Genomic DNA, 23,271 nt, shown 5'->3' with positions numbered 1-23,271 from the left:
TTTCATTTTACTGCAATGTGTGGCACATTTCAGATAGTAACATTCCAGTAAGATAAATTTTCAGCAGTGTAAGTGCTTTTGATCTGACCCCTCTCTCTTTTATCTGTTCACACAGGCCATGTTCTGCATTGTGCAACCCTCTGTCCTGTTCCCCAGCACCAGAATCTGTCTTCAGCATTGCATCTCTGAGTTGCACTGGAGGCAAACCTCCTCTGAGCCTGGTTGGCTCCAAGTCATCTTTTCCCTTCCTCACTGCCCTTCTGTTTCTCATCAGCAGCATCACTGACATTCACAAAGGCCTGACCAGCAAGGTGAGAAGAGACTTTTACTGTAAGGTTTTAGTGAATGATTATATGTTTGAGGGAGGTTAGTATTTATATCTTCTTAGGCTTAAGAGTGATCTTAGTAGGAGTATTAAAAGGGATTGTTGTGTATTTTTGTTCAAAAAACAAAGGATGAGGATCTGAAGAATATCTTGTCTTTGAACTCCAGCATCCAGTTGATGCTGGGAAGCTGGAATTATAGAGCAGGAGATGACTGATGATCAAACTTAAAGGATGGATATATAAAGAATGTTGAGAAGGGTTAAATAACTGTTGTTTGGCTGAGCAAAATAAAGAACTGAGTGTCAGAGGAGGAAAGGGATGGTTGAAGCATATACGACAAAGAAAAATAGGACCAAAATGAAGAAAAAAGAGAATGACTGCTACAGTGACTGAAGAGGTTTCTCCCCTCTTCTGATTGTCCTGAATTTTTAGAATGAGAGTCATGACAGACTACAAACTCTGAAAAGGAAATGGCAGAGCCCTTGAGAGATGGAGCACCTAGCATAAGCTTTCTAAAAGCTTTCTTCCTCTGTCACCTTATGTTGACCAGTTACTGATAGGAGTATCCTGTACCTGGGTCAGAGCAATCCCAGGCACAGCTGCAGGTTGGGCAGAGAAGAGATTCAGAGCAGCCCTGTGGAGAAGGACTTGGGGGTGTTAGTCGAGAAACTTAACATAAGCCGGCTTCAGTGTGCACTCGCAGCCCAGAAAGCCAACCATATCCTGGGCTGCATCAAAAGCAGCGTGACCAGCAGGTCAAAGGAGGTGATCCTGCTCCTCTACTCTGCTCTTGTGAGACCTCACTTGGAGTATTGTGTTCAGTTCTGGTGTCCTCAACATAAAAAGGACATGGAGCTGTTGGAACAAGTCCAGAGGAGGCCGCGAGGATGATCAGGGGACTGGAGCACCTCCTGTATGAAGATAGGCTGAGAAAGTTGGGGCTTTTTGGCCTGGAGAAGGCTGTGTGGAGACCTCATAGCAGCCTTCCAGTATCTGAAGGGGGGCTATAGGGATGCTGGGGAGGGACTCTTCATTAGGGACTGTAGTGATAGGACAACGGATAATGGGTTCAAACTTATACAGGGGAAGTTTAGACTGGATATAAGGAGGAAGTTCTTTCCTGTGAGGGTGGTGAGGCACTGGAATGGGTTGTCCAAGGACGTTATGAATGCTCCACCCTTGTCAGTGTTCAAGGCCAGGCTGGACAGAGCCTTGGGTGGCGTAGGTTAGTGTGAGGTGTCCCTGCCCATGGCAGGGGGGTTGGAACTTGATGATCTTAAGGTCGTTTCCAACCCTGACTGTTCTATGACTCTATGATTCTATCTGGCCAGATAAGGGAAAAACATCTTTAGCGGCTGGCCATACTTCTGCCTTACAAAGCACTAGAGAAGTGAGTATTGGTTACCTGTGGTAGGGATGGTCATGGTGGGTACAGGTGAACCCTGCGGCAGAAAAGCAGATATTTTTCAGGCTCTTTTTAAATAATCCCTTTTGGAGTAACACATTCTCATGAGAAGGCATGGGGTAGACCTCTCACTTTCCTCTAGGCATGAACTATCTTCATAGTATGTCTCCACTTCTGATTCCTTTATAGTACAGCTCTGTGCTGGACTTCAGAGGCTTGAAGGATTATCTGCATCAAAGCTGGCAGAGTGGACCTCCCTCTGTAACTCCTTCATCTGCGTGGATCCTGCGCCATGAATATCACCTGCAGTACTTTGTGCTAGCCTTGGCTCGGAGAATGGTACCCTTACTAGTCCTTTCATTGCTTTCACCTGAGGTATTTGCTTCACATGGGCCTCTCCAGCTCAGTGTGTCCAACTGGCAACTGGTCCTTGCATCCATGTTCATTGACATACCTGACTTAAGTCTGGTGACTCTCCCACTTTCCTGTGAGATCTGTCTCAGCTGACCCTCCTGTCCTTGTTGATTGCCTCCTTGACAAATGATACAGTGTTTTTTCTCTGTTTTGTTTCTTGTACAGGCAGGCACTTGTCCGGATTACAGCCAGCACGCCTCGCTCCATCACTGTGTTGCCATGGCATTGCTAAGCCGTCTGTTGCCAGGGAGTGAGCATCTGGCTTACGAGGTCCTACTGGATCTTGCCTTTAATCCAGAGTTTCTTCCGTAAGCTTTGCATTTTTTCCTTTCTGTATTCTGGTATATGGGCTAACTTGGGTTTTGTTTGTTTGGTTTTGGGTGGGATGGTAAAAGAGCTTGATTGGTGCAAGTCTGAAGAACAGAGCCCATCCCCTGTAGGTGTAGGCCCTTGGCACTGCAATTTTGTTATAGTTTTTGGCTTTTAATAGAGCCTGTATTCAAATTTTAGTTATTTATTAGCATATTCTCCAGTCATGGAGCCTTCTAATCAGTTTGGTGGGTTTTGTTTTTAACAAATACCTGTGATAGAGTTAACATTTTGTGAGAACTTGGCAAGTAATCTGAGACCATGGTGAGTCTCTGGTCTGAGATTGTGCCACATGGATTTGACAAACGGCCCCAAGTATGTAATTGCCAGTCCTTGGTTCCCCTGACCTTGCCACTGCCAGCTGTAAAACTACTATTCCAATAATTGCCTTATTGATTCACACAGGCCTTATGATACGTGTTATTTCACCTCAGCACCCTGACAGCTGTGGTGGTATTTTGGATTGCCTCTCTGCACAAGGGGTTTTAGCCTCCACGCCAGACTGCTGGCATTGTGCGGAGGTTTTTCATGGCAAGGCCTTAGTGTTGCGAACTCCAGATGTAGTTCTGTGAATTCCCTGTAAATTCCAAGGTAACTGATGCTTTACAAGCACTCAATATTATCATAGCTGAATGCTTCAGGAAGTGTTGCAAATGCTGTTTACCTATTGGTCAACTTGATCCATGAAGACTGTCAAGACGAATTTCTGTGGTGTTTTGTTTCTTTGTTTTGTGGTGGTTGGTTTGTTTCTTAAACTGGTGCTTGTCTCTTTGCCTTACAGTGAAGGGAAAGCTGGAGGTCCAGAAGCAGCTGACTTCTCTGATATCCTGCAGCTAGGTACCAGTGCCAAACTGGCACAGCCTGGCTCTGCAGCAGCATCTTGTTCAAAGGCTACTCGTGGTGCCCTGCTGAGAGAATCGTACCAGGATCTACCTTCCATCCGCTCCTGCTACCTTTCTCATTTTGTCCACTTGCAGCCTACCCTCATGCGTTCCCAAGCATCTTACCAAGGACGGAATTACCTCATCCAGTCAATGCTGCTTCCTGAGGTCAAAGGGCCCATACTGCCTTCAGACTGGCCGTTCTTTCCACTTATCAGCCTTTACAACAGAGTGACTAATGCAGAGACACGTGGGGCTGTACTGAACTCTCTCCCACTTGATCTTGTCAACACTGTGACCTGGAACCTGCAGTGGGTCTTGTTGCTGGAAACCTGGCGTGCTAAAACCCTTCAGAGCATCCCTACTGCTGCCAAACTTGCACGGCTTATGTGTGTCTTCCTCACAGGCAGTGACCTCTTCCTAGAAGCACCAATCCACCGCTATACAGCTGCCCTTCTGTCTCTGTATTGCCAGCCCAAGGCATTGGACTCCCTAAACTTGGATGCTCCTCTCCCTGGTTTGGCATCCTTCCATGATCTCTACATAAGTCTCCTGGAACAGTTTGAAGCTGTCTCCTTTGGAGATCCACTCTTTGGAGTCTTTGTTCTTCTACCTCTACAGAAGCGTTTCAGTGTTCATCTGCGCCTCTCTGTTTTTGGGGAGCACACAAGTATCCTGAAGGCACTGGGAGTGCCACTCCAGCAGGTAATCCTGGCCTATGGTAGTTGCGTGTCACTGCATGTCTCTGGTTCACTGATCTTTTGCCTGTGTTTCTGCAACCTTGATCTGGGCATCCTCCCAGCACTTCCCTTTTTCCTTGCTCCTCCTTATCCAGGAGAATAATCATGCTCCCTTTGCTTAGAGGCTTTTCATTCTCTCTGAAAGTGCAACACATGCAGTGTAAAATAGAGTAGGTATGGAGAGAGCAGTGTTCTTTTGATCTGGGGCTATGGCAGCAGTGTATATGTTTTTTTTTGGTTGATATTGGTTTGGGGGATGGGATGGTAAAACAGCTTGATTGATGTAAGTCTGAAGAACAGAGTGCAGGCCCTTGTCACAGAAACCTGTTGAACTTTGTTTTGAGAGCAGAGTGTGTGTGTATGTGTTCAGTCTTCAGTGGGAACTGTCCCATACCCTGCTTGGTTTAATGATTGAGAACCTCCTAATTTATAGCCTGTATGTATGAAGGGCTTGTATGCACCCCATGTCCTTCTGCCAGCACTTACCTTTCCCTTGAGGAAGTCTTGCCTCACCTTGGTGAGAACCTTTTCCTTTCCCAGTGCATGGAGAAACAGTTATTTTTCCTCTCAACCATGTTTCCACACCTAGTTACATTGGCTAGTGCTTTGCTGGGTAACTGGGCAGGAAGATTTCATTTGTGTGTGTGCGGGACTGCATTTCTTTTGAATGAGAAGAGCACAAGAGATGGAGTGTAGCTGCCTTCAAGCTCTTCGGTAGTTGACAGGCAATACCTCATCTAGCCTGAAGTTTACCAATACAAAGATAACCTTTCAAAACTTTTTTCCGAAGAGCTAGGAACCAGCAGTTTATGTGAGATCAGTGCTTTCCATTGTATGGTTGCTGTGCTTTTGCTTTGGTTGTAGTAGCCCTGCAGCCAATTTTTCTATATTATGACCAGATGAGCTTTTGTTTCTTAAGCAGGTAAGGCAAGATATTCTGACCTGTGGTAAGCTCTCTGTTCTCTTGATGTTCCCGGTAGCCTACCCTTGCTTCTGTTCCAGTACCACAAATATATGTAGGAACAGAGTTAAACACTCTCTTCCAGGTGAAAGCCTTGATTCTAAGTCACATACTTTATCATGTCTTGATCCCTCGACATCACATGCTTCAGTATTGTCAGACCTGTGGCATATGTTACAATGGAGAATATTTCAAGGCAGATTGTTTTTCATTGCTTAGAAGTTTTTTTAAATTCCAAATAGTTTGAGCAATGTTTTCATTGCCGTGTTGCTTGAAAACAAACTATGTGTTGGAAAATCTGATCACTTGAGGTGGTGTTTGTTTGAGGGTTTTTTCCTCCCCTTTTTGTCTTGAGTTAAAATGACCATAGAGGGCAGACTGTATTTTGAATGGAGTAAAATCAATGATTGTCTTTAAACCTGTAAAGAAGATGCTTCAAAATGAAATATGTCATTTGAGCCCTAGAGAACTTATCTGAAGTTGGACTTCTGGAGAGGGGAGAAGCAAATAAAACCAAGTTGTTATTATAAGCTTTTCTAACCTATCTTTCAAAGATAGACAATGAAATCGGAGAATGATGGAAACTTCACTTAAAACCATTAACTCTGGCACATATATCTACTTTCCTTTTCTGGCTAAATGCACAGATCAGTGTAAGCCCCTGGTCCATTAGTGGGATGTAGTGATGTTGAAAGTTCTTTGCCTCTTCACTTTGAAACCACTATTCTTACCAGTGCCAATAAGCAACCGCAACCAGTAAAACATCTCTCTGTAAAGCTGAATAAGTCTTGAGGATGCTTTGTCAAAGGCATGTCACATTAGTCAGTGTGGGCAGTTACAGTGCTGCTCCAAGTGGAGGTGGTGCCACTGACGTATATCATGTTATACAGGAGTATGTACACAGACAGCTGGGGAAGGGCACCCTAAAGTCGTGAAATTCTCCTCAGTACTTAGACCCTGAGAAAAATTGTAATGTTGCCTTTGTTTGTTGCAGTTCCCTGTGCCTCTCGAGCGATACACTTCCCCTCCTGAGGATAACCTGAACCTCTTGCGACTCTACTTCCGAACACTCGTCACTGGCACACTGCGCCACAACTGGTGCCCTGTTCTTTATGTGGTGGCTGTGGCTCATGTGAACAGCTTTATTTTCTCCCAAGACAACACAGCACGGGTAGGTAATGTATAGCAGAGCCTCAGGGCTGGAAGCTTTGGGGTTTGCATCTGCTCTTCCAGAGGGTCCAGTGTGGCTTGTGGTGAATGACTGACTTTGGGCTTGAAAACAAAGATTATAAATGAATGTTTTTGAGGATTGGTCAGCTGTTTGAGAATCCACATATGGGACACAGACAGCAGCTCTTGTTCATTATACCCTAAAGCACATGCATTAGTGGTAGTCAATCCTACACAAACCTTTGAAGTCAGCAACTATGTGGGCTATGGTACATGGGGGATGAATGGAGAGGCTGAGGGACCTGATCAGGCACAGAGAGCTTGTAATAGATTTAGCCTCTGCCTGGGGCAGCCTTAATGTGCAGACTGTTCTTTCACTTGCTTGAATAACCAAGCAGACGCCCTCCCATGGCCTTGGAGCCTCTAGCAATGATTACTTATGCTAACATTTCACTTCTGATCTATAGTTTTACCTGAAAGTGAAGAAGTTAGCTGAGTTTCAGGTCAGGGAAAGGAGGAGCAAGGCAAGATCTAAGCAATAGCTGTCTCGAGCCCTTTCTGCTGGAATAAGCTGCTCTTTGGAGCATTGTCATAATGAACAAAGTGTCTTCCTGGACTGCTACCTGTGGGTCAAGGTAGCAGTGTGCCAAATTAAGCAAAGTATGTGTTCTCTTCCCAGGAGACAGATGCTGCTCGGAAAAGCATGCTGCGAAAGACGTGGCTGTTGGTGGATGAGGTAGGATCTGTCGGGTTCAGTCTTTGCCACTGGGAATTAAGTTTTTCAGATGCAGTACTCTTACAGATTTTTCTTTGGCTTTTGAAATTTAACTGCCTTGCTAACTTGAGAATGAGAGGAGATTAGCAAGATTTTGACCTGTGATGCCTATAAATACTGTTTTCCAGTTCTTGTAGTAATTGCACTCAAAACGGAGCCCTCTGGAACCTAGAGGAATCTATGCTACTCTTATTTCCTTGCCTCTTGCCCAAGCAGCATTATATCAGGATCGTGGGAGGTCCTAGAGGGATGATTCTAGCACAGCTATGAGTAGGTGGCCAGCAGTGATCGCCCTTTACTCTTAGTTGGATGCTTCCTCTGAAAAGAACAAACCAGATGTACTGTTTCTCTGGGAGCTTGCAAAGCCTTATCATTTGTGTGACAGGGCTGGGTCATTTGACCCTTTATGTTTAGCATCCAGGGTGAACTCTTGGATCCCACTCAAAACCCCACTTGGGCTTCTGACAAGAAGTTATTGTGAGGGGCTGCTGGGGAGACACTGGAGTTATGTTCAGAAGAGGAATTCTCATTCAAATCAAAAGTGAATTTTCTTGGAAGAAACTCACCTTTTAAACCTCTTCCATTAAGATGATGCAATTGATATGTTAGTGCAATTCCATTATGCCCATCTGGGAGGTTGCTATGTTGTGTTGGAGACAGGGTGGAAAAGATTAGGTTCTTCTCAATGTGCTTTATATCTGCTGTTTCTTTCTTCAGACCTTAAAAAAGCACCTACTGTACTACAGACTGCCGAATGCAGAGAGCCCTTTGGGATTTGACCTTTATGAGCAGCTCCCTCCCATGCGACTGAAGTACCTGCAGATAGTGACACAGAAGGAAAATAAGGAGAATGCACCATCACAAGTCTCGTAGCAGAACACTTATGCAAGAAGAGGGCTAAGGAGAAGAATGGAGGAGCTCGGTTTGTGCTCCACTGCTGAAACTGTGTGCAGTTCAGGCAGTTTCAGTGCCTGACACTCATGGTTATCTTTCCAAAGTGAAGTACAGGTAGAATGCTCCCAGCCCTGCAAAACAATACACATCAAGTCAAGATAGGACAATAGGTGTGTGTTGTCTCTCCATGATGAATGCTGGAGCATTTTCCTCCATCTCTTTCAGGTGGCTCTGCTGCTTCCTGGAGAAGGTGAGAATGTGTCTGAAAGGCACTGGACTTGGACTAAACTGACAAGTGGGAAAGCTGTTGTGTTCCGTGAGGCTGGAGACTGGGTTTTCACGTTGATATGTTTCTTTCCCAGATCTTTTCCTTTTATTTTGTATCCTGAATTTGAGTGGTCATTTCCCCACACTATTCCCTGCAAATAAAACTACAACAGGGAAAAAGCTGATCCTGAAAGCCTTTTTATTTTATAAATATATATACAAGCAGTTTCTCTAGGACAGTATTCTGTGCATACAACCAGTCACACAGATGTATTGTGTCAGATCTAAGAAATAATAGTTCCTAGTGCCATGGCAAAAACACTGGATGTCTTCCTTTGGCTGTCTTTTGGATAGTCTCTGAACTACTTTTCTCCCTTAATCTTGTTACGTGTGTAACAAGATTAAAAGTAACTTACTTGCAGGGCGGGATGCTTGGCAGTAACCACTCAACATTACAGGAAAAAAAACCCTATCTGCTTGTTTAGCTGGAATATGTATTAGTTGCCCTCTGAGAAGAGGGGAATATAATTTGAATTTTAAAGTGGTGTTCCTGAGCTTAAAACTAATTTTACAGATTCATAATTGGATCCCACTTCTACATCCAAATTCTGTATTGCGGCCTCGGACAAAATAGCTTCAAACATAGTGCCCTAAAGAGGCTCATCACAAGTGCCAGGGCAAGTCTGGTGGTCAGCATGGGTTTTTTGGTTGTTAATTATTTTAAAAGTACTTGATGTGATTACAAGTTTGATCAAAGGCATTCAAGTTTCTGTTCTATCTAAACAGTGAGACCCCAGCAGTTGTCTTTCAAGAGCAATGGATGGTACAACTTAAGGACATTTAAGAGCAGCCTTCATCAAGGACCTTGCATTTTGCTTTTCAGATCTCTAGTTATAAAAGCTCTCCCAGTCCTTTGTGTGATGCAAAGTTGTGTCTTATGATGTGTACAAGGTGTAAATAAATACTTTGATAGGTTTGCAGTTTTTCCAGAACTGAGAATGCTCTCCTTTATTTAAATCTAAGTTTCGATAGTTCTGTTTGCAATTTATGAGTATCTTGGGAATGCTACTGCTGTGAGGAAATCCACTAAGCTGTGGAGCTCTGCAAGAGAGTACTTCAAGCCAAAGGTATCATCCTGCTTGTGTGGAGGGTCAGTAACACAGGATCCCAAATGCTGTGTATACTTGGGGAAGGTGCAGGGTGGGTATTACGTGTTTTGTCACGTGCCATGGACAGGAAGACAAAAAGCTGTCCATGGGTGGTATTTGTGGATGATGATGGGGGTGGTGGATTTCATTTACTTGTGAACTCCGGGAAGGAAAGGATCAGGCTTTTGTTTGATTCTCAAAAGTCCTTTTTGTTCCCAGATGTTCCTTAAGCCATCAGTGTATGCTTGGAGAACACCTCCATCTTTTGACATGAAATTCTGATGCAAGCATTGGCAATGGATGGGAGGAAAGGATCCTGAATAGTTCTGCAGGACACAGTTATGTGCAGAACATTGTAAGGATGCTGTATCTGAGCCCTAAGCTGTTAAAACCTGGGCTGTCACTTGCGATGGCACGGCAATCCTAAACTTGAATATTCAAAGGCTTTGGGCAGCCTTGTACCGAATTTCTCTGCAGAACACTAGAGGGCATTGCTTTATTTGCTTAAACTCGCCTATGTTGGCTTCAGTGCGATTGGGATCAAATCAAACCCAAGAAACAACCAACCCTTAAATCTACCTTGAATTTTCTGCATTTTTTATATTTTATCTTTACATATATATACTTCTGGAGAAAATGTAGAGAATTAAATGCTTTTTGATGTGAGTGGTTGCTGAGAATCTTTCAGTGCTTTGCCAGCAGGAGCATTTTTGAAAAATCCTGGTAGAACGAATGGAAGTTTAAAACTTAAACTGAATGCAGTCTGAAGCAGGAGAAAAGTGATCCAGTTCTGTTAATACAGTTTAATCCTTGTCAGAGTAAGTGAGGAGATGAAGAAAATTAAAGCCATCCCAAAAATGGATGCGACTTCTTTTCTCCATAACAAAAACTTTAACTTTCTTTGAGAATGAAATAATTTTGCTGAAATAAGACCCACAGATAGGCTTCTGGTGTGAAGTGGTTCTAGCTCAGAACAGCACATACTGCCTGATAACTCTGATCAGAAGACAAAATAATGCCGACTACCAAGTAAAAATATCCCCACTGAATGCTGTCTTTTAATTCTTCAAAATAAAAATAAGACATCTTCTGGTCCTCTGTCTAGAAATGCTTGGCTTCATCTAAGTTACTGATGTTATCCAGCGTTGGGACAAATACAGCAGGGTCTCTACTGGAAGACAGCAAGAATGTGATTTTAAAAACAAGTGATTGATTGAACTGGAGATGAGTTGAAGGTAATCCTTCAAGTGTTGCTCTTGAGTTGGCAAGTAAGATGATGAAGCTGTCACAGTTTTGCATCCCATAATTTTAATGCAGCAGTTTTCTGCATTCTACTGCATTTTTCTTTGCATTTTGAAAGGGGAGAGAAAGTCTTCCCACCAATTTGGAAGCATGTTCTTTTCTACCTGGAAGAAATGGAGTTTGATTTTTGATCCTTTACGTGAGTGGCTCGCATTCCCTGGTTTTAGAATCCCTGTGTGATGACTGGGCCCACTTTGCTGAGCAAGGGCCGTTCTCAAAGAAGATGGAGGCAACTCAGTAGTTGACAGTGCTACAAACTGTAGTAGGGCAAAGCCTGGCAGAAGAAAAATGAAAAGGCAAGGAAGAAAAACAGGACTGAAACCCCACTGCATGAGAACTTTAGCAGTTAAGCCCACGTGAAGCATTATATGATTAAAGCACTTGCATTCCACTGTATTTATTGACTACGTCAGTTTGACACTGGAATTTAATAATCCATTTCTAGACTAACACATTCTCTCTGGCCAGTGAATATCAGGCCAACCCTAAACACCTTTTGCTAATGAAGTTGTAGATGGATAGAACAAGCCATAAGATGTGGGTATATAACTATACTTCAGGTCAGACAAATGTGTTTCTTTTGGTGTTAGACAAAAAAGTAAAGCAGAAAGGCTTGTTAATCCTTCCTTTTGCTCCTTCCTAGTTCTGCAAAGTTCTCCTTGGAAATCTCTCATCAATGCAGTGGTGCTGCCTCCAGCTGATAATCGAATCTGGGGCAAAGCATACTCCCTTTCAGCTTACAGAAGCTCATATAAGCTCTCCATTCATGAAGCTGGCCCTCTGCTATCCCTTGTATAAATAACTTTATGGTAACTTAATGGCCTTTGCTGTAGCTTTTAGAAACTGGTTCCCCCCCACCTTTGAATGGGGAATGTGCAGTGAAGACACGCTCTTGGAACCTCTGGTTTGCATGATGGTTGGTGCTTGTAGGCAAGGGAAAAATGGCCACTGTGTGCTGCTCTCCCTCCCTTGTTTTTGTGGTAACCCTGAGTCCCAAAACAACTGTTGCAGACATGGATTTCAGGTCAGTCCCAGCCCAAAGAGAACTCCAATTCAACCTGACTGGTGGTGTGCAAAAGGACCAGAGGCTGCACCGGCAGTGTCAGGGTGAGCCTCCAGCCACCCTGAGCCAGAGAAATAGCTGTGTGCAGGTTACCAACAAAGGGCATCTTAGAGTGACATCAGTCGTGTCCAGCTATTTTCTGCTGGGGCACACGCCTGTGTCTTTGGAGACCAGAGCAATATCCTTTATCCTGCCCCTGCTCAACCTTCCTGTCTGCTGAGCAGCCAGCTCATCAGTCCGGTCAGGATGATGGGTATTTCCAGAAAGCTCTGTGCATGGACATCACGACAAAGTCTAATGTACATGGGGCAGGCCAGGGTCCTCTGCCCTCTGTATCCACCCAATCTAACATGGAGAATAGAACAGGCCACTGATGTTAAAGCTATGAAACAGAAGCGCATCCTGGCCACAACAGAAAGGGGGTTTGTGTGCCCCAGGAATGCTGCTGCTGTTAGAGCACAGCCGTGTCTGTGGCAGTGTGTGCTAAAACCTGCGGAAGGGCCTTAGCCGATGGATGAGGGAGCTTCTGGAACAATCTGATCCTGAGGGGCCTGAGCTGTAGGGCTGGGTGGGTTAACAGGGGACACCTGGGCCAGCACCACCCTCACAGAGCCTGTGGAGGAGCCGGAGCAGCACCACAGGAGGAAAGCACTGCGTTTCATCCATTTTATCTGCTTTTCTAGAGCGTTGGCAGGGGCTGAGAAGCAGGTTGGTAGTGTTAAAACGTGTGTTTCATGTGCTGGGACTGGGACTGGGACTGATGTGCTCAAGGCTTGTTCCTGAGGTGATTGCTGTGGTGTTGGTGTACACAGGCCTTACACCTTCAAGGCAGGAGGGGGGCTGCCTTGTGCCTCTCCTCAGTGAGGCCTCACTTGGGTGGTTTGTGGGGCCGGGGTGTGCTGAGGGGGCTCTGGTGGGCTATCTGCTTCTCTAGCTGCCTGGTGTGGAGGCCTGAGGTAACTGAGGGGACAGGCGATGGGAAAGCATGTGCTGGAGGTGCCACCACACCACACTAACCAGTCTGAGGCTTTGGAGAGGGACAGAAGATTGAGCGAGATGGTGAGTGCAGAGGATGGCTCAGCTTTTGGGTGCCATTGTTGAGGTGAGGTTTGTGGTTTCCCTTTCTCTTCAGTGTCCCCTAGTAGTCCCCTCATGTTTTATTCCAGGTCTTGTCCTTCATAAGGCTCTTCTTCCTTCCCCGTCTCTGTTTGCCTTTCTATTTTGAGTCTCCTCCTATCATAGTAACTTCTAGTTTTCTGTTTGCTTTTCTTACTCCTTTGGCTGTTTGCAGAAAAAAAAATAATTCAGTAGTTAAACTGGAGAAATAAGATGCCACTGGTTTGAGATGGAAGCTCACATCTCTTGGGGTCTTCAACTGAAGGTCTGGGCAGATGGCCCTAAATCACATGTGCGACATACCCATTAGGAAACCTTACAGCAAAGAAGGCTGTAGTTGTACTTTTAAGGCTCATGTTGCTTGCTGTGTAGGCACACCACGCCTTTTGAGTCTGGTCTGTCAGATACTTGATGACACTGAAGCAATTAGTCTATTGGATCTGTCTGCTGCAATGAAGATTGATGCCTGGGTATCAAGTGACTTCTTTTCACTGTTAGTGTTTTGATGCCTCACAAAATGAACAAGCAAGTCTCCCAAACAATGCTCCAGGCTTCCTCAGTGCAGAAAGTGGGCTTTTGTTAGCAGTTCCCATCGCAGTGCATGTTCTTGGTGGCTCTTCGGTGTCTTCAGAGCAGCAGGAAGTGCAAAGAGCTCTGAATTAACTTCATGTAGCGTGTTGCTGGTAGTGATCTGTAGTTTTGGAGGGGGGTTGATTTGTGTCATACCATGATGCTATAGGCTACACAAGTGTGCCATGTAGCTTGTTGCTGGTAGTGATCTGTAGTTTTGGAGGGGGGTTGATTTGTGTCATACCATGATGCTATAGGCTACACAAGTGTGCCATGTAGCTTGTTGCTGGTAGCGATCTGTAGTTTTGGAGGGGGGTTGATTTGTGTCATACCATGATGATATAGGCTATACAAGTGTGCCATGCAACTGTGAAGGCAACTGTTGCCATCCTTCACAAAAAAGCAGCTTGCTACTCCTGGCATCAATATTTCTTTCAATACAGATTATTAAAAATAAATTTAGAATGATACGGAAGTTTCTGGTAAAGCATCATGTGCCTCTTGTCTTTGACGTGAGTGTCAGCTCGCTCACAAGACGTTAGTTGTGCTGCCACCCAGAACATGCCACCAGATGGTGGCTCATTTTTCTTCCTCTTGGTACTGTCTGCTGTAAGATTGATCAGGTTTAGATCAATAAAATTATTTGGGCAGGAGCTGCCATTGCACTCCTCCCATCTCTCCGCTGTTAAGGGAGTACGTGGAAAGGGGATGCAAAGTATATTTAGTGTCTTTCTCTCTTTAAGACTGTTTTGTGAACACTAAAAATATTTATGGTGAGACTATGGGCTTGCTGACCATGCTGCTTTGCAATGTGCTCTTATCAGCAAGTTTTATGTTTTATAGCCATCTCTGAAGCTCATTGGTGTGTGTGTGTTATGTTTTTTTGGTAACAGTACAATTTGCAAGTTTAAAAATAGGATGTAGAACTTCGGTTGTCCATATTCAGCAGTGACTGTGAATAAATACTCCTGTGCATCACAAGTCAAATGGTTTCATTCCCTGCATGCACTGGTGCCACTGTACTGTTGGAAAGTTAGGAGGTGTGCCTATGTGCATTTTGTAGAGCTCCTCTACAATTAGTATGTAATTGTCAGTATTGTCTAAGGGTCAACAAATTGTCTCTTCTTATGGGTCTGTCAGTATTGTCTTAGGGACAGTAAATTGTCTGCTTGTATGACTCTGTTCTACTACTAAGATATTCTTGAGATTAAGACTCTATTCTCAAGTTTGCAACCTAGCTTTCCCTTTGAACCAGCAGTCTTTGCTAACTGCTTTCTATAGCTATTTATTTTTGTAATTCCTACAGCTAGCTGCAGATGGAAGAAAGAAGCCCTACGGCTAGCATGGAATTCTTGGCCTTTATTTAAACAGAAAATGCAGTTTTATAGCCATACTAAACCCTTGCCAGGAGCATTTATCAGTATGCAGTTTCTGGTCTAAACTAGAGAGAAACAGGGTGCATTCCAGAAAGGCCAATAGCCTGATGTTAGGGTAATTTCTCATGATGTAGGAGACCCCCATTACTGAGCCAGCAGTTGTTCTGATGGGAAAGGTTTTCCCAATTTTTTGGTGTATCTACTTCTCATGCTGCAGTGAACTTAAATGTGAGTGTCAAGATTGTACCCAAAATGGAGTTCTTATTCTCTGGTTCATCCTTACCAGACTATTTATGAAGAGTTTGTTGTTATAGGAAAAGGGTTTTTAGAGTGTGATAAATGTAGTTTGTGGTTTAGCTCAGGCTGCTTTTTTGGTGACCAGGTATTGTTCCAACAAATTATACTAAATCAGTAAATGGAAAATGTTCTTCAAGTCTTCTTACTCCAAGCTGTATGTTAAACTTCGCTGCTGCCTTTTTGGCTTGCAAGCTTTTTTACCCACCTGTGGGGATCAGGAAAGAGTGAGCATGAGTCTCACTGGGGTTATGCTTGCCTTACTTCAGTGTACAGTGTTTTACCAGGAAGCTGCATGTGTTAAGAGAGCTGTCAGCAAGCTTCGCCATGAGAAACAACTTGTTCTTGGATCCTTTTTCATAAGTTGTGTTCAGCTACTGAGACTGTTGAGGTAAATGGATAGTGAAGACCAGGTAATAGTAACCTAGTAGGCTTTCCTGATAAAGAAAACTTGAATGTTCTGCTTTGGGATGATGCAGGTGAGAACATCTCTGAAATCATCTGCAGACTAGCCTTGATCTTTTCCCCATGGAATCTATTCTTAGAATTTAATGGGAATGGAATCACAGCCTCTGTTTAGTAGAGCTGAAGGATCACGAGAGGTAAGTGCTGTAAGTAACCATAGTTGAGTGCTGCTTTGATAACAAGCTTTTCTTTTCCTCTAGCTGCAAAATGACAACATACTTGCCTTGACAGATAGTTGTGAATGGAAAGCTCAGTTCGACACCAGCCCTTGCTGTTAGTATCCAGAGGCACACGCTGACCCAGGCATTCCTTTATGTGCGTGCAGGCATGCCCATGTTGAAACACTGTGGCTCTCAAAACTTAAGTTTTCTGGTGACAGATGTGATTGTTCTCTTAATTAGAGTGAAAATTTCACAGTATTTTACTACATCATGTTTTCTGTACTACTACATCATGTTTTCTGTAGCTCAAGCTGTGTGTGTGCATTCAGGATTTCATTGTTTTATTCCTCTAAGAGATAATTATAATTATTGCTGGAATACTAGCTCCTTACTGAATAGCATAGTTGATGCTTTTGTTGTTTGGTTTTGTCCTCTCATCCACTCCAGTGGATTTCCATATTCAGTGAACCCCAGGAGTTTTGTGACCCTGGTGATGCTATTTGTAATGAAGTTTTGAAAATGAGATGTGCTTATGAGTCAGCCTGGGTGGAAACTGGAAATTGTGCTTAGGATGAACCTGTGTGCTCTCCTTTAATGCTTGTCAAAGAACCCTATCCTTATGTTTCGAAACTTTACTGATTTGGACTACCTATTGTTTCACTTGCTGACCATTGTTGTGTTCAGCGGCCATAATAGGGGCATTATCGACCTGTCCTTGTCTTGTTCCTGTCTTTGAATAATATCCAATAAGCTTATTCAGTGGCAAGGGCACAAACATTCTACTCTTCTGCATTTGTAGTTTACCTGTGAGCACTCAAAACCTGGGAAGCTTTAATTGCTAACTACTCTAGTGTGGAAAGGGTTTAATGAAAACCGAACTGTGTTGAACACTGCAATAAATTTCTTATCCATTGCACTCTGCACCTCCAGGTTCCTTAGCAAGCGTTAAGGTCCATAACCCCCTTGCAGGAGTGGCACTGAGTGCAGATACCAAGATTGCTTCACCTAATGCTGAGGTAGGGAGAACTCTCTTAGTCACGTATTACAGCACACAGAAATGCAGCACAGTTTTAGCCTGGAGAACAGAGTACTGTATTTAGATGAATCGGTAAGATTGATTTAGGTAGTTACCTAAATTGGATTGTTTCCAGACCAGTGGGATTAACAACCTTCTTTTTGCAAAAAGCTTTATGAGATCTTTAATGATCACACAAGGTCAGGACTCAGTTTTATATCTCATCTGAAAGATCATGAACTTATGACTACTGATCTGTCATTGTCTGATCTGACTATCTATTGTAGAGACTGCTTTATTTTAGAAGAGATTTGTGTAGCCAGGAGTCTAAATGGCATCAAAGATTTTAGTCCTTGCCATATTCCTTGCCTGAGGGGGTTTCTAAGTTATGATGGATCTTTTTGATTTGTTTTTTTCCCTTTTCATGGCAGGCCAAAGTGAGACTGCAAATAACATTTTAAGTTTACATGTCAGTCATTTGCTGCTATGTAGAGAGCTGCTTACTGATCCAGGCCTGAAAATCAGTTTATTCCTTGAGGGTTTTCAGGAGGGTGTCCAGTTCCAAATGCTGTTCCTGGGTGAGCTCATCTGTGTACATGGCCACCTCTCTGTAAGGCCCCACATTGCCCCTGCAGCCCTAGCAAACTGTGTAAATGCTGGTGTGTGCACCATGCCAGTCCTGCTTTAAGCAGTGAACTGTTTTGTTTGCGCATGTGTACCCATGTTAGAAAAACCTCTAGGAATCATATAAGCAAAATCTTTCTGGTACAGAAGCTCCACTCTGAAATAGCATGTTTTGGGAAATTAGAGCATTTCATCACCCCCAACTATTCTTAGCAAATGTTTTTATTTATAGCAGAGGTGAGCTAGGTCCATACTCTATGCAACTTCCTTGCTTATATGGTGTGGCCGTCTGATTTCCTCCCTCTTGTGTTCATATTTATATATGGCAGTATGATTTACATGTTGCCCAAAAAGCATACTCACTGAAATGTTGTTTGATAGCACAAAAGTGTGTGTTCATGTGGTACCTGTCAAGAGCCTGTTTGGCCTGCAGCAAGGAAATGTGTCTCTGCAGCAAGATCTCCCTGACCAAGCCAGTTGTTATCTGAGATGGGAGAAAATGACAAAGGAAACTGCTCTCCTGTTTCAGGGTGCCCAAGGAATGAGCTGTACCAAGTCCTCCCATCTGTTTATTATGAAGTTTTGTTTAGTTCAAAGAGGACATTACCGCACGTCATCTGTGCTTTTAGCAGCTTCCCTTCGGCAGCAGAAGAGGAGGTGAAATTGAAATCAGAAGGTCTTAATTTCAGAGAGAAATAAATTTGTTCAGAGACAAAAGGCTTTTCTCTCTCAAGTCACCAATACATTATTGCCCTTGATTTGATTTGGAAGCTATTTAGGATGCTGCAGTCATATAGTTGGCTGGCAGTCTGGGTAACTCATCACTGATGTGCCCATGAATGGCAGGCTGTGAGTTGGTCATACCATACTGTTTGACTCATGGACTCTGAAGGTCAAATGCAACATCCTTGTTTGGGAGACTTCGTTGGCACCAGCAGTGACAAGGGACTCATGGGCTTGTAGTAAAACATAGGAGCAAAGCAGTCCTTTCGGAAGAGGTGGGTGGAGAAGGAAGTCAAGTACAAAAATGAAAGCATCGCTGGTGCTGTTGTACATCAGTGAGTTTCGGAATCATTTGGGGAAAGTAAATCAGCAGGGCCTACTTGTCCAGGAGCTTTGAGCCGGCACAGCAAACTTGAAGGGCTTCCTTCATGCTTCTGTTGCCTGTGTGTTCTGCTGTTTAGAACAGACGATATCAGTTAGAAGGGACCTACAACAGTCATCTAGTCCCTGACCTATTCAGGGCTGACCAAGTTAAAGCATGTTATTAAGGGCATTGTCCAAATGCCTCTTGAACACTGGCAGGCTTGGGGCATTGACCACCTCTCTAGGAAGCCTGTTCCAGTCTTTAACCACCCTCTCAGTATAGAAGTGCTTCTTAATGCCCAGTCTAAACCTCCCCTGATGCAGCTTTGGACTGTTGCCATGCATCCTATCCCAGGATACAAGGGAGAAGAGCTCAGCACCCCTCTCCACTTCCCCTCCTCAGGTAGCTGCAAAGAGCAATGAGGTTGTCCCTCAGCCTCCTTCTCTCCAAACTAGATAAATCCGAAGTCCTCAGCTGCTCCTAACAGGACATCCTTTCCAGCCCATTCACCAGATTTGCTGCCTTCCTCCGGACACATTCAAGGACCCTCACGTCCTTTTTATATTGAGGTGCCAGGACTGCACACAGTACTGCAGGTGAGGCTGCACCAACACAGCAGATAATCCCCTCTCTTGACCAGCTGGTTGTGCTGTGTTTGATGCACCAAAGGGTGCAGTTTGTTCTCCTGGCTGCCAGGGCAGACTGCTGACTCCTATGGAGCCTGATACTGATCAGCACCCCCCACATCCCTGTCTGAAGGGCTGCTCCCCAGCCACCCCTCTCCCAGTTCATACTTGTGTCCACAGTTACAAATATGGTTTTAGGCTGGTTCCTTCGGGAATGAAGTTGGGGGAATCCTGCTACCCCTCGGACCTCCTCTAATAACATTTGAACATACAGGTCAACTTGAAACCGATGTAACAGAGCAGAAAGCAAATATATTAAGTCCTTGTGTGTTTCATGGGAACTGATGACTGAGTAGAAGAGAAGTAGGTATGCTAGTGCCTCTGCTGAGAGAACAGCTTTACTATTTCTGCCCATGTCTGGCAGGAGCCAGCTGGGCAGTTAGCATATGCCTACTGGAAGGGCATTCAGTAGCTCTGCAGGTCCGACTGGCCATGAAGCATCATGCCCTTCTGGCGTGCCACTCTGTAAAACAGTGAAACACACAGGAGCCTTGAAACTGCCAGCTCAGGATTAGGAGATGTGGATGAGAATGTGCAGGAGATAATGCATAAGAAACTGAGCTTCATTCTTGGGTTTCTGGAATAAGTTTTGATTATTTTTTCCATTGCAGTAACTGCTATATGTGGTGTATATATATGAAATTATCAAGGAAAACATGGTGCTAATTGATTGCCTGGCAAAAATGCAAAAAGAAAGAATCCCAGACACTTGGGAGTCTGTTAAAGCATTTTGTGTGCAGCCAGTGAAAGCAATGAGAAATGCATTTGCACTGGTAAGCATGAATGTGCTATCACGCAGTATGTGAGTGAGCAGGAGGGCTGTATATGTAAGGTACTGGTACATGGTAGCAGTGAAGCTGAGGAGCAGTGTCCTGGGCAAAGATTGAGTATTGCTGAAGGGCTGCTTCTGTTCAAGGCTTTGACTAATGATCTGGGAAATAACAAACAGCCCATTAGTTCACTGATGCTGCTAATGTGGAAAGTGTTGTGAGTACCAGATAAATACAGAGGCAACTAAAACTCTTGAAATGTGGACAGATGTCAATAGGGCAGAATTTAAACAGGGGAAATCATATGACACATGGCTTAAGTGTACAAAAGAGGTTGAGAGAGATCAGCTTGGCCTCCTTAGGAGCAAAGTGCCAACTGGAGTTGTTGGGCTTGGGTGTGCACAGACAGCAGTCTCTTCCCAGGCATCAAGGTGGCGATAAGCTGTATCACTTTAAGTAATTCGGAGCTGATATCCAAGTGATGCCTCATGGCAAAACCTCCCTGAACAAGAGTATCCTCTGCATGAGTAGATGGTTTCAAATGCAGGGTGCAGTGTGATGCTTGAAATGTGGTGGTGTGGTCTTTAGAGCTTAGAAAAGAGTCAGACTGAAGAACTGGGAAGACCTGTTTAGGAAAGCTGAAAAGCTTTTGCTAAACCCTACCAAAAATAATGAAAATAAAGTTAAAAGAGTGGTTTTATATTAGCTTGTAAGCAAAAGAGGGGAGAAACAGAAAAGAGAGAAACCATTTTGAGAGAAGTGTTCCCAGAAGAGTAATGGGGATTAATGGGAGTAAAATGTGCATAGAAATCATCCTTATTATTTGCTGTTTCATTTTGAATAATGGACTTGTACAGAGAAGGCCTAAGGCATCTACACTGCAGTGATGATAAGATCCAGAAGTTCTCTGCTTAGTGCAGGAAGCTTGAAGACACAATTTCCTTGTGTGCTTGAAGGCATTCCCTTTTTCCGCTTGAGAAGAAATGAGTGATGACTCCTCTCTGATCATTCACGTTTGCACTTCGTGTTTGTTTTCAGGCCTTTTCTGGCTGGAACAATTCCTCACCTTCAACCTTCAGTGAATATTTTGATGGAGTGTTCAGATACACATGTATTTTCCCAGAAAAGCCCAGGCATGCCAAGCTGAAGCAGGGAAACATGCTGTGGTACCAGATTGCATGGCACTGTGAATCCTTCCTGGCCTAAAGTGCACAGTTAATGCTAATTTGCCTGAATGTATCCTGGAGGCAGTCCATAGACTTTAGAGGTAGTACTACTTCCTCTCTTCATAGAATCATAAACATATTTGCTTTCATAATAAGTTATTTTCCTTTGCTAAGAAGGGCAATGCTTTCTTTCCTCTCCAATGTCCCTGAGCTGTTAGTTGTTTTTTGGCAAACTCTTTTCCAGAGGTGATTCTATAGCACTTGGTCTGTCTATTTTCTCTGCCCTCTCTCGTTTGCTCTTCGAGTGCTGGGATGGCAGATAGCATCTTTCTTTCCCCAAATACCTTTCCTTCTGTCAGTCTATTCCCCCCCATAATTGTTGCAGTTGTTTTGTTTGATGGAATAATTGTGAACTCACTATGGTTGGGAGAGGGGCAGGAAGAAATCAATGTTCTATGTCATTAAAAGTACAGACAAAAAAAAAACCACCCAAACAAAACCAGATTCCCTTCCGGGTATCTCTGGCTTTTAATGTCCTTTACATGTAGCTTGATTTTTGCTAATGAATAAGCTGTTTGTTTAGGGCTCTTAAATGAAGCTTTAGCTTAAAAGGTTGCTGCTGAAAGAAGGGATGGAAGAAAGGAAAGGGGTGGAAGAGGTGAAGGAAGAATGTGCATTGCTGTGAGGACACTTGCATGAATTGGGGGGTTTGGTTTTTCCTGTTTTGGGATTTTGCTAGAGGAGCTGCTCTACTTTGTGATCCTCAAGCACCTCCTCTGTCGTTCGCAAGGTCAGGATTTTCTGGCTCAATTGGAGAGGATGCTGTCTGACCAATGAGGCATGAAATAGCACTTGGAGAAGGGCTTGATAAATATTGATTCAAAAATTGCCATGGCTGCTGACTCTGCGATAGGCCTGTTTACCCAGCAAAGGGAAGAGGAATGAAGAGAAGTTGTCCATTTCTCAGCAGCGGTGGCACATGCATTTTTCAACGCTGTCCTAGATATTTAAGAGGAAAGGGGCTAAAAGCTCAGGCCAACATATTTTTAGGATAGCATTAAGCCATTACAGCCAATTAGAATTTGCAATCCTTTCTTCCACCAGAACCTTCCCTTCTTAGGGTCATTAAACTCCGTAAGGATGGTTACACTGTCCTGCCAGGTGGAGAAAAGTTTTCCAGTGCAAGCAAGGGTAGGCATTTTGATGCTTTGGAGAATATCTGTACAGAGTGCAGACTACAATGAGTACATGTTGCCCATGCTCTCTGTTAGCCAACTCTGAGCTTGGATCTGTGGTTCCCCGCTGAGTAGTCTATGCCTGCTGCCCTGCTGGGTCTCACATCTTACACCCAGCAGTGTGCGATGTGAACCAGTAGTGTGATATCACACCACATTGGTATTTGGCATTTTGCAGTTGTGCCACTACCAACCTGCTATGAGGAATCCGAAATTCAGGTTTCTTGTATTGCCAGCCAAAACCTGAATTAAAACCAGAATTTTGGTAATGAATTCAAGCTCAGTGCTGTGCTAATGCAGTTACCGGGTGTCTCAGAGAACAGGTAAAAATGAGTTCAACATCTGCCAGCTGTACTCAGTGGAGGCATCCCTTGGGTGAGCTGTTTCCAAATGCCACCTGAGCTTAAGGCAATCCTGGCCAATATCACAGGGTTGTCTCTTTCCTGTACACCTGAAAGGAACCTTGTGCTTATGCAGTGCTTCTTATCCATACTTTTCCTGTAAAAACACGAAGTTTACATACAAATTATAGGAGGTGATCGCTGATCCTGTTCTGCCACAGGAATTTTAACATCTGAGCTTTCTGATCTCTACTTTCAGTGTGTTCAAACCTCTGAGACATGAATGGGAGCTGTTTTGTTTCCTTTTCATTTCTGTGGCTTGAATAAGTTACTTCAATTAGAGAGACGCCTGGGGACTCTTGTCAGAATCAGGAGCTCCCTGGGTTAACTGTGGTGAATTCACAGAGTACTGCGGAGAGGGTTGGAAGAGTCAGCTTTTGTTCTGAAGAGCTCATAGTCTAAGCAAAACAAAAGAGAGGAGGAGTGGAAGAAAGGAGGGATTTGATAAACCAGGACCCAAGTTAATCTTTGGGGAATAATATATCAATTGAAAAAAGAAAATTACACAATTTTCCTAATTAGTTTGTCTGAATCTACCAACATGTTTTGACTGGATTTGTTGTTTGAAATCCCTAAATTCACAGCTAACT

The 23,271-nt window shown here is 43.9% G+C and overlaps 1 protein-coding gene across 3 annotated transcripts in view; it reads left to right on the top strand.

Annotated features, from left to right (window-relative positions):
* RPAP1 (RNA polymerase II associated protein 1) overlaps positions 1-9,194 on the top strand; it is a 42,370-nt gene extending 33,176 nt beyond the window's left edge. For all 3 annotated transcript variants that reach the window (XM_061343590.1, XM_061343588.1, XM_061343589.1), the window contains exons 19-25: positions 116-311; positions 1,921-2,070; positions 2,311-2,453; positions 3,296-4,100; positions 6,091-6,267; positions 6,946-7,002; positions 7,759-9,194. In XM_061343590.1, the coding sequence (XP_061199574.1) occupies positions 116-311; positions 1,921-2,070; positions 2,311-2,453; positions 3,296-4,100; positions 6,091-6,267; positions 6,946-7,002; positions 7,759-7,914 (1,684 nt within the window). In that variant the 3' untranslated portion in view covers positions 7,915-9,194. The remainder of the gene's footprint in view (positions 1-115; positions 312-1,920; positions 2,071-2,310; positions 2,454-3,295; positions 4,101-6,090; positions 6,268-6,945; positions 7,003-7,758) is intronic.
* The last annotated feature ends 14,077 nt before the right edge of the window (positions 9,195-23,271 follow it).

This window comes from Neopsephotus bourkii, unplaced genomic scaffold (genome assembly GCF_033783945.1).
Source record: "Neopsephotus bourkii isolate Nb327-2 ecotype Australia unplaced genomic scaffold, CSIRO-AGI_Nbou_v1 NB_1825, whole genome shotgun sequence".
Taxonomy (NCBI): Eukaryota; Metazoa; Chordata; class Aves; order Psittaciformes; family Psittacidae; genus Neopsephotus; species Neopsephotus bourkii.
This window is presented reverse-complemented; position numbering and strand designations above follow the sequence as displayed.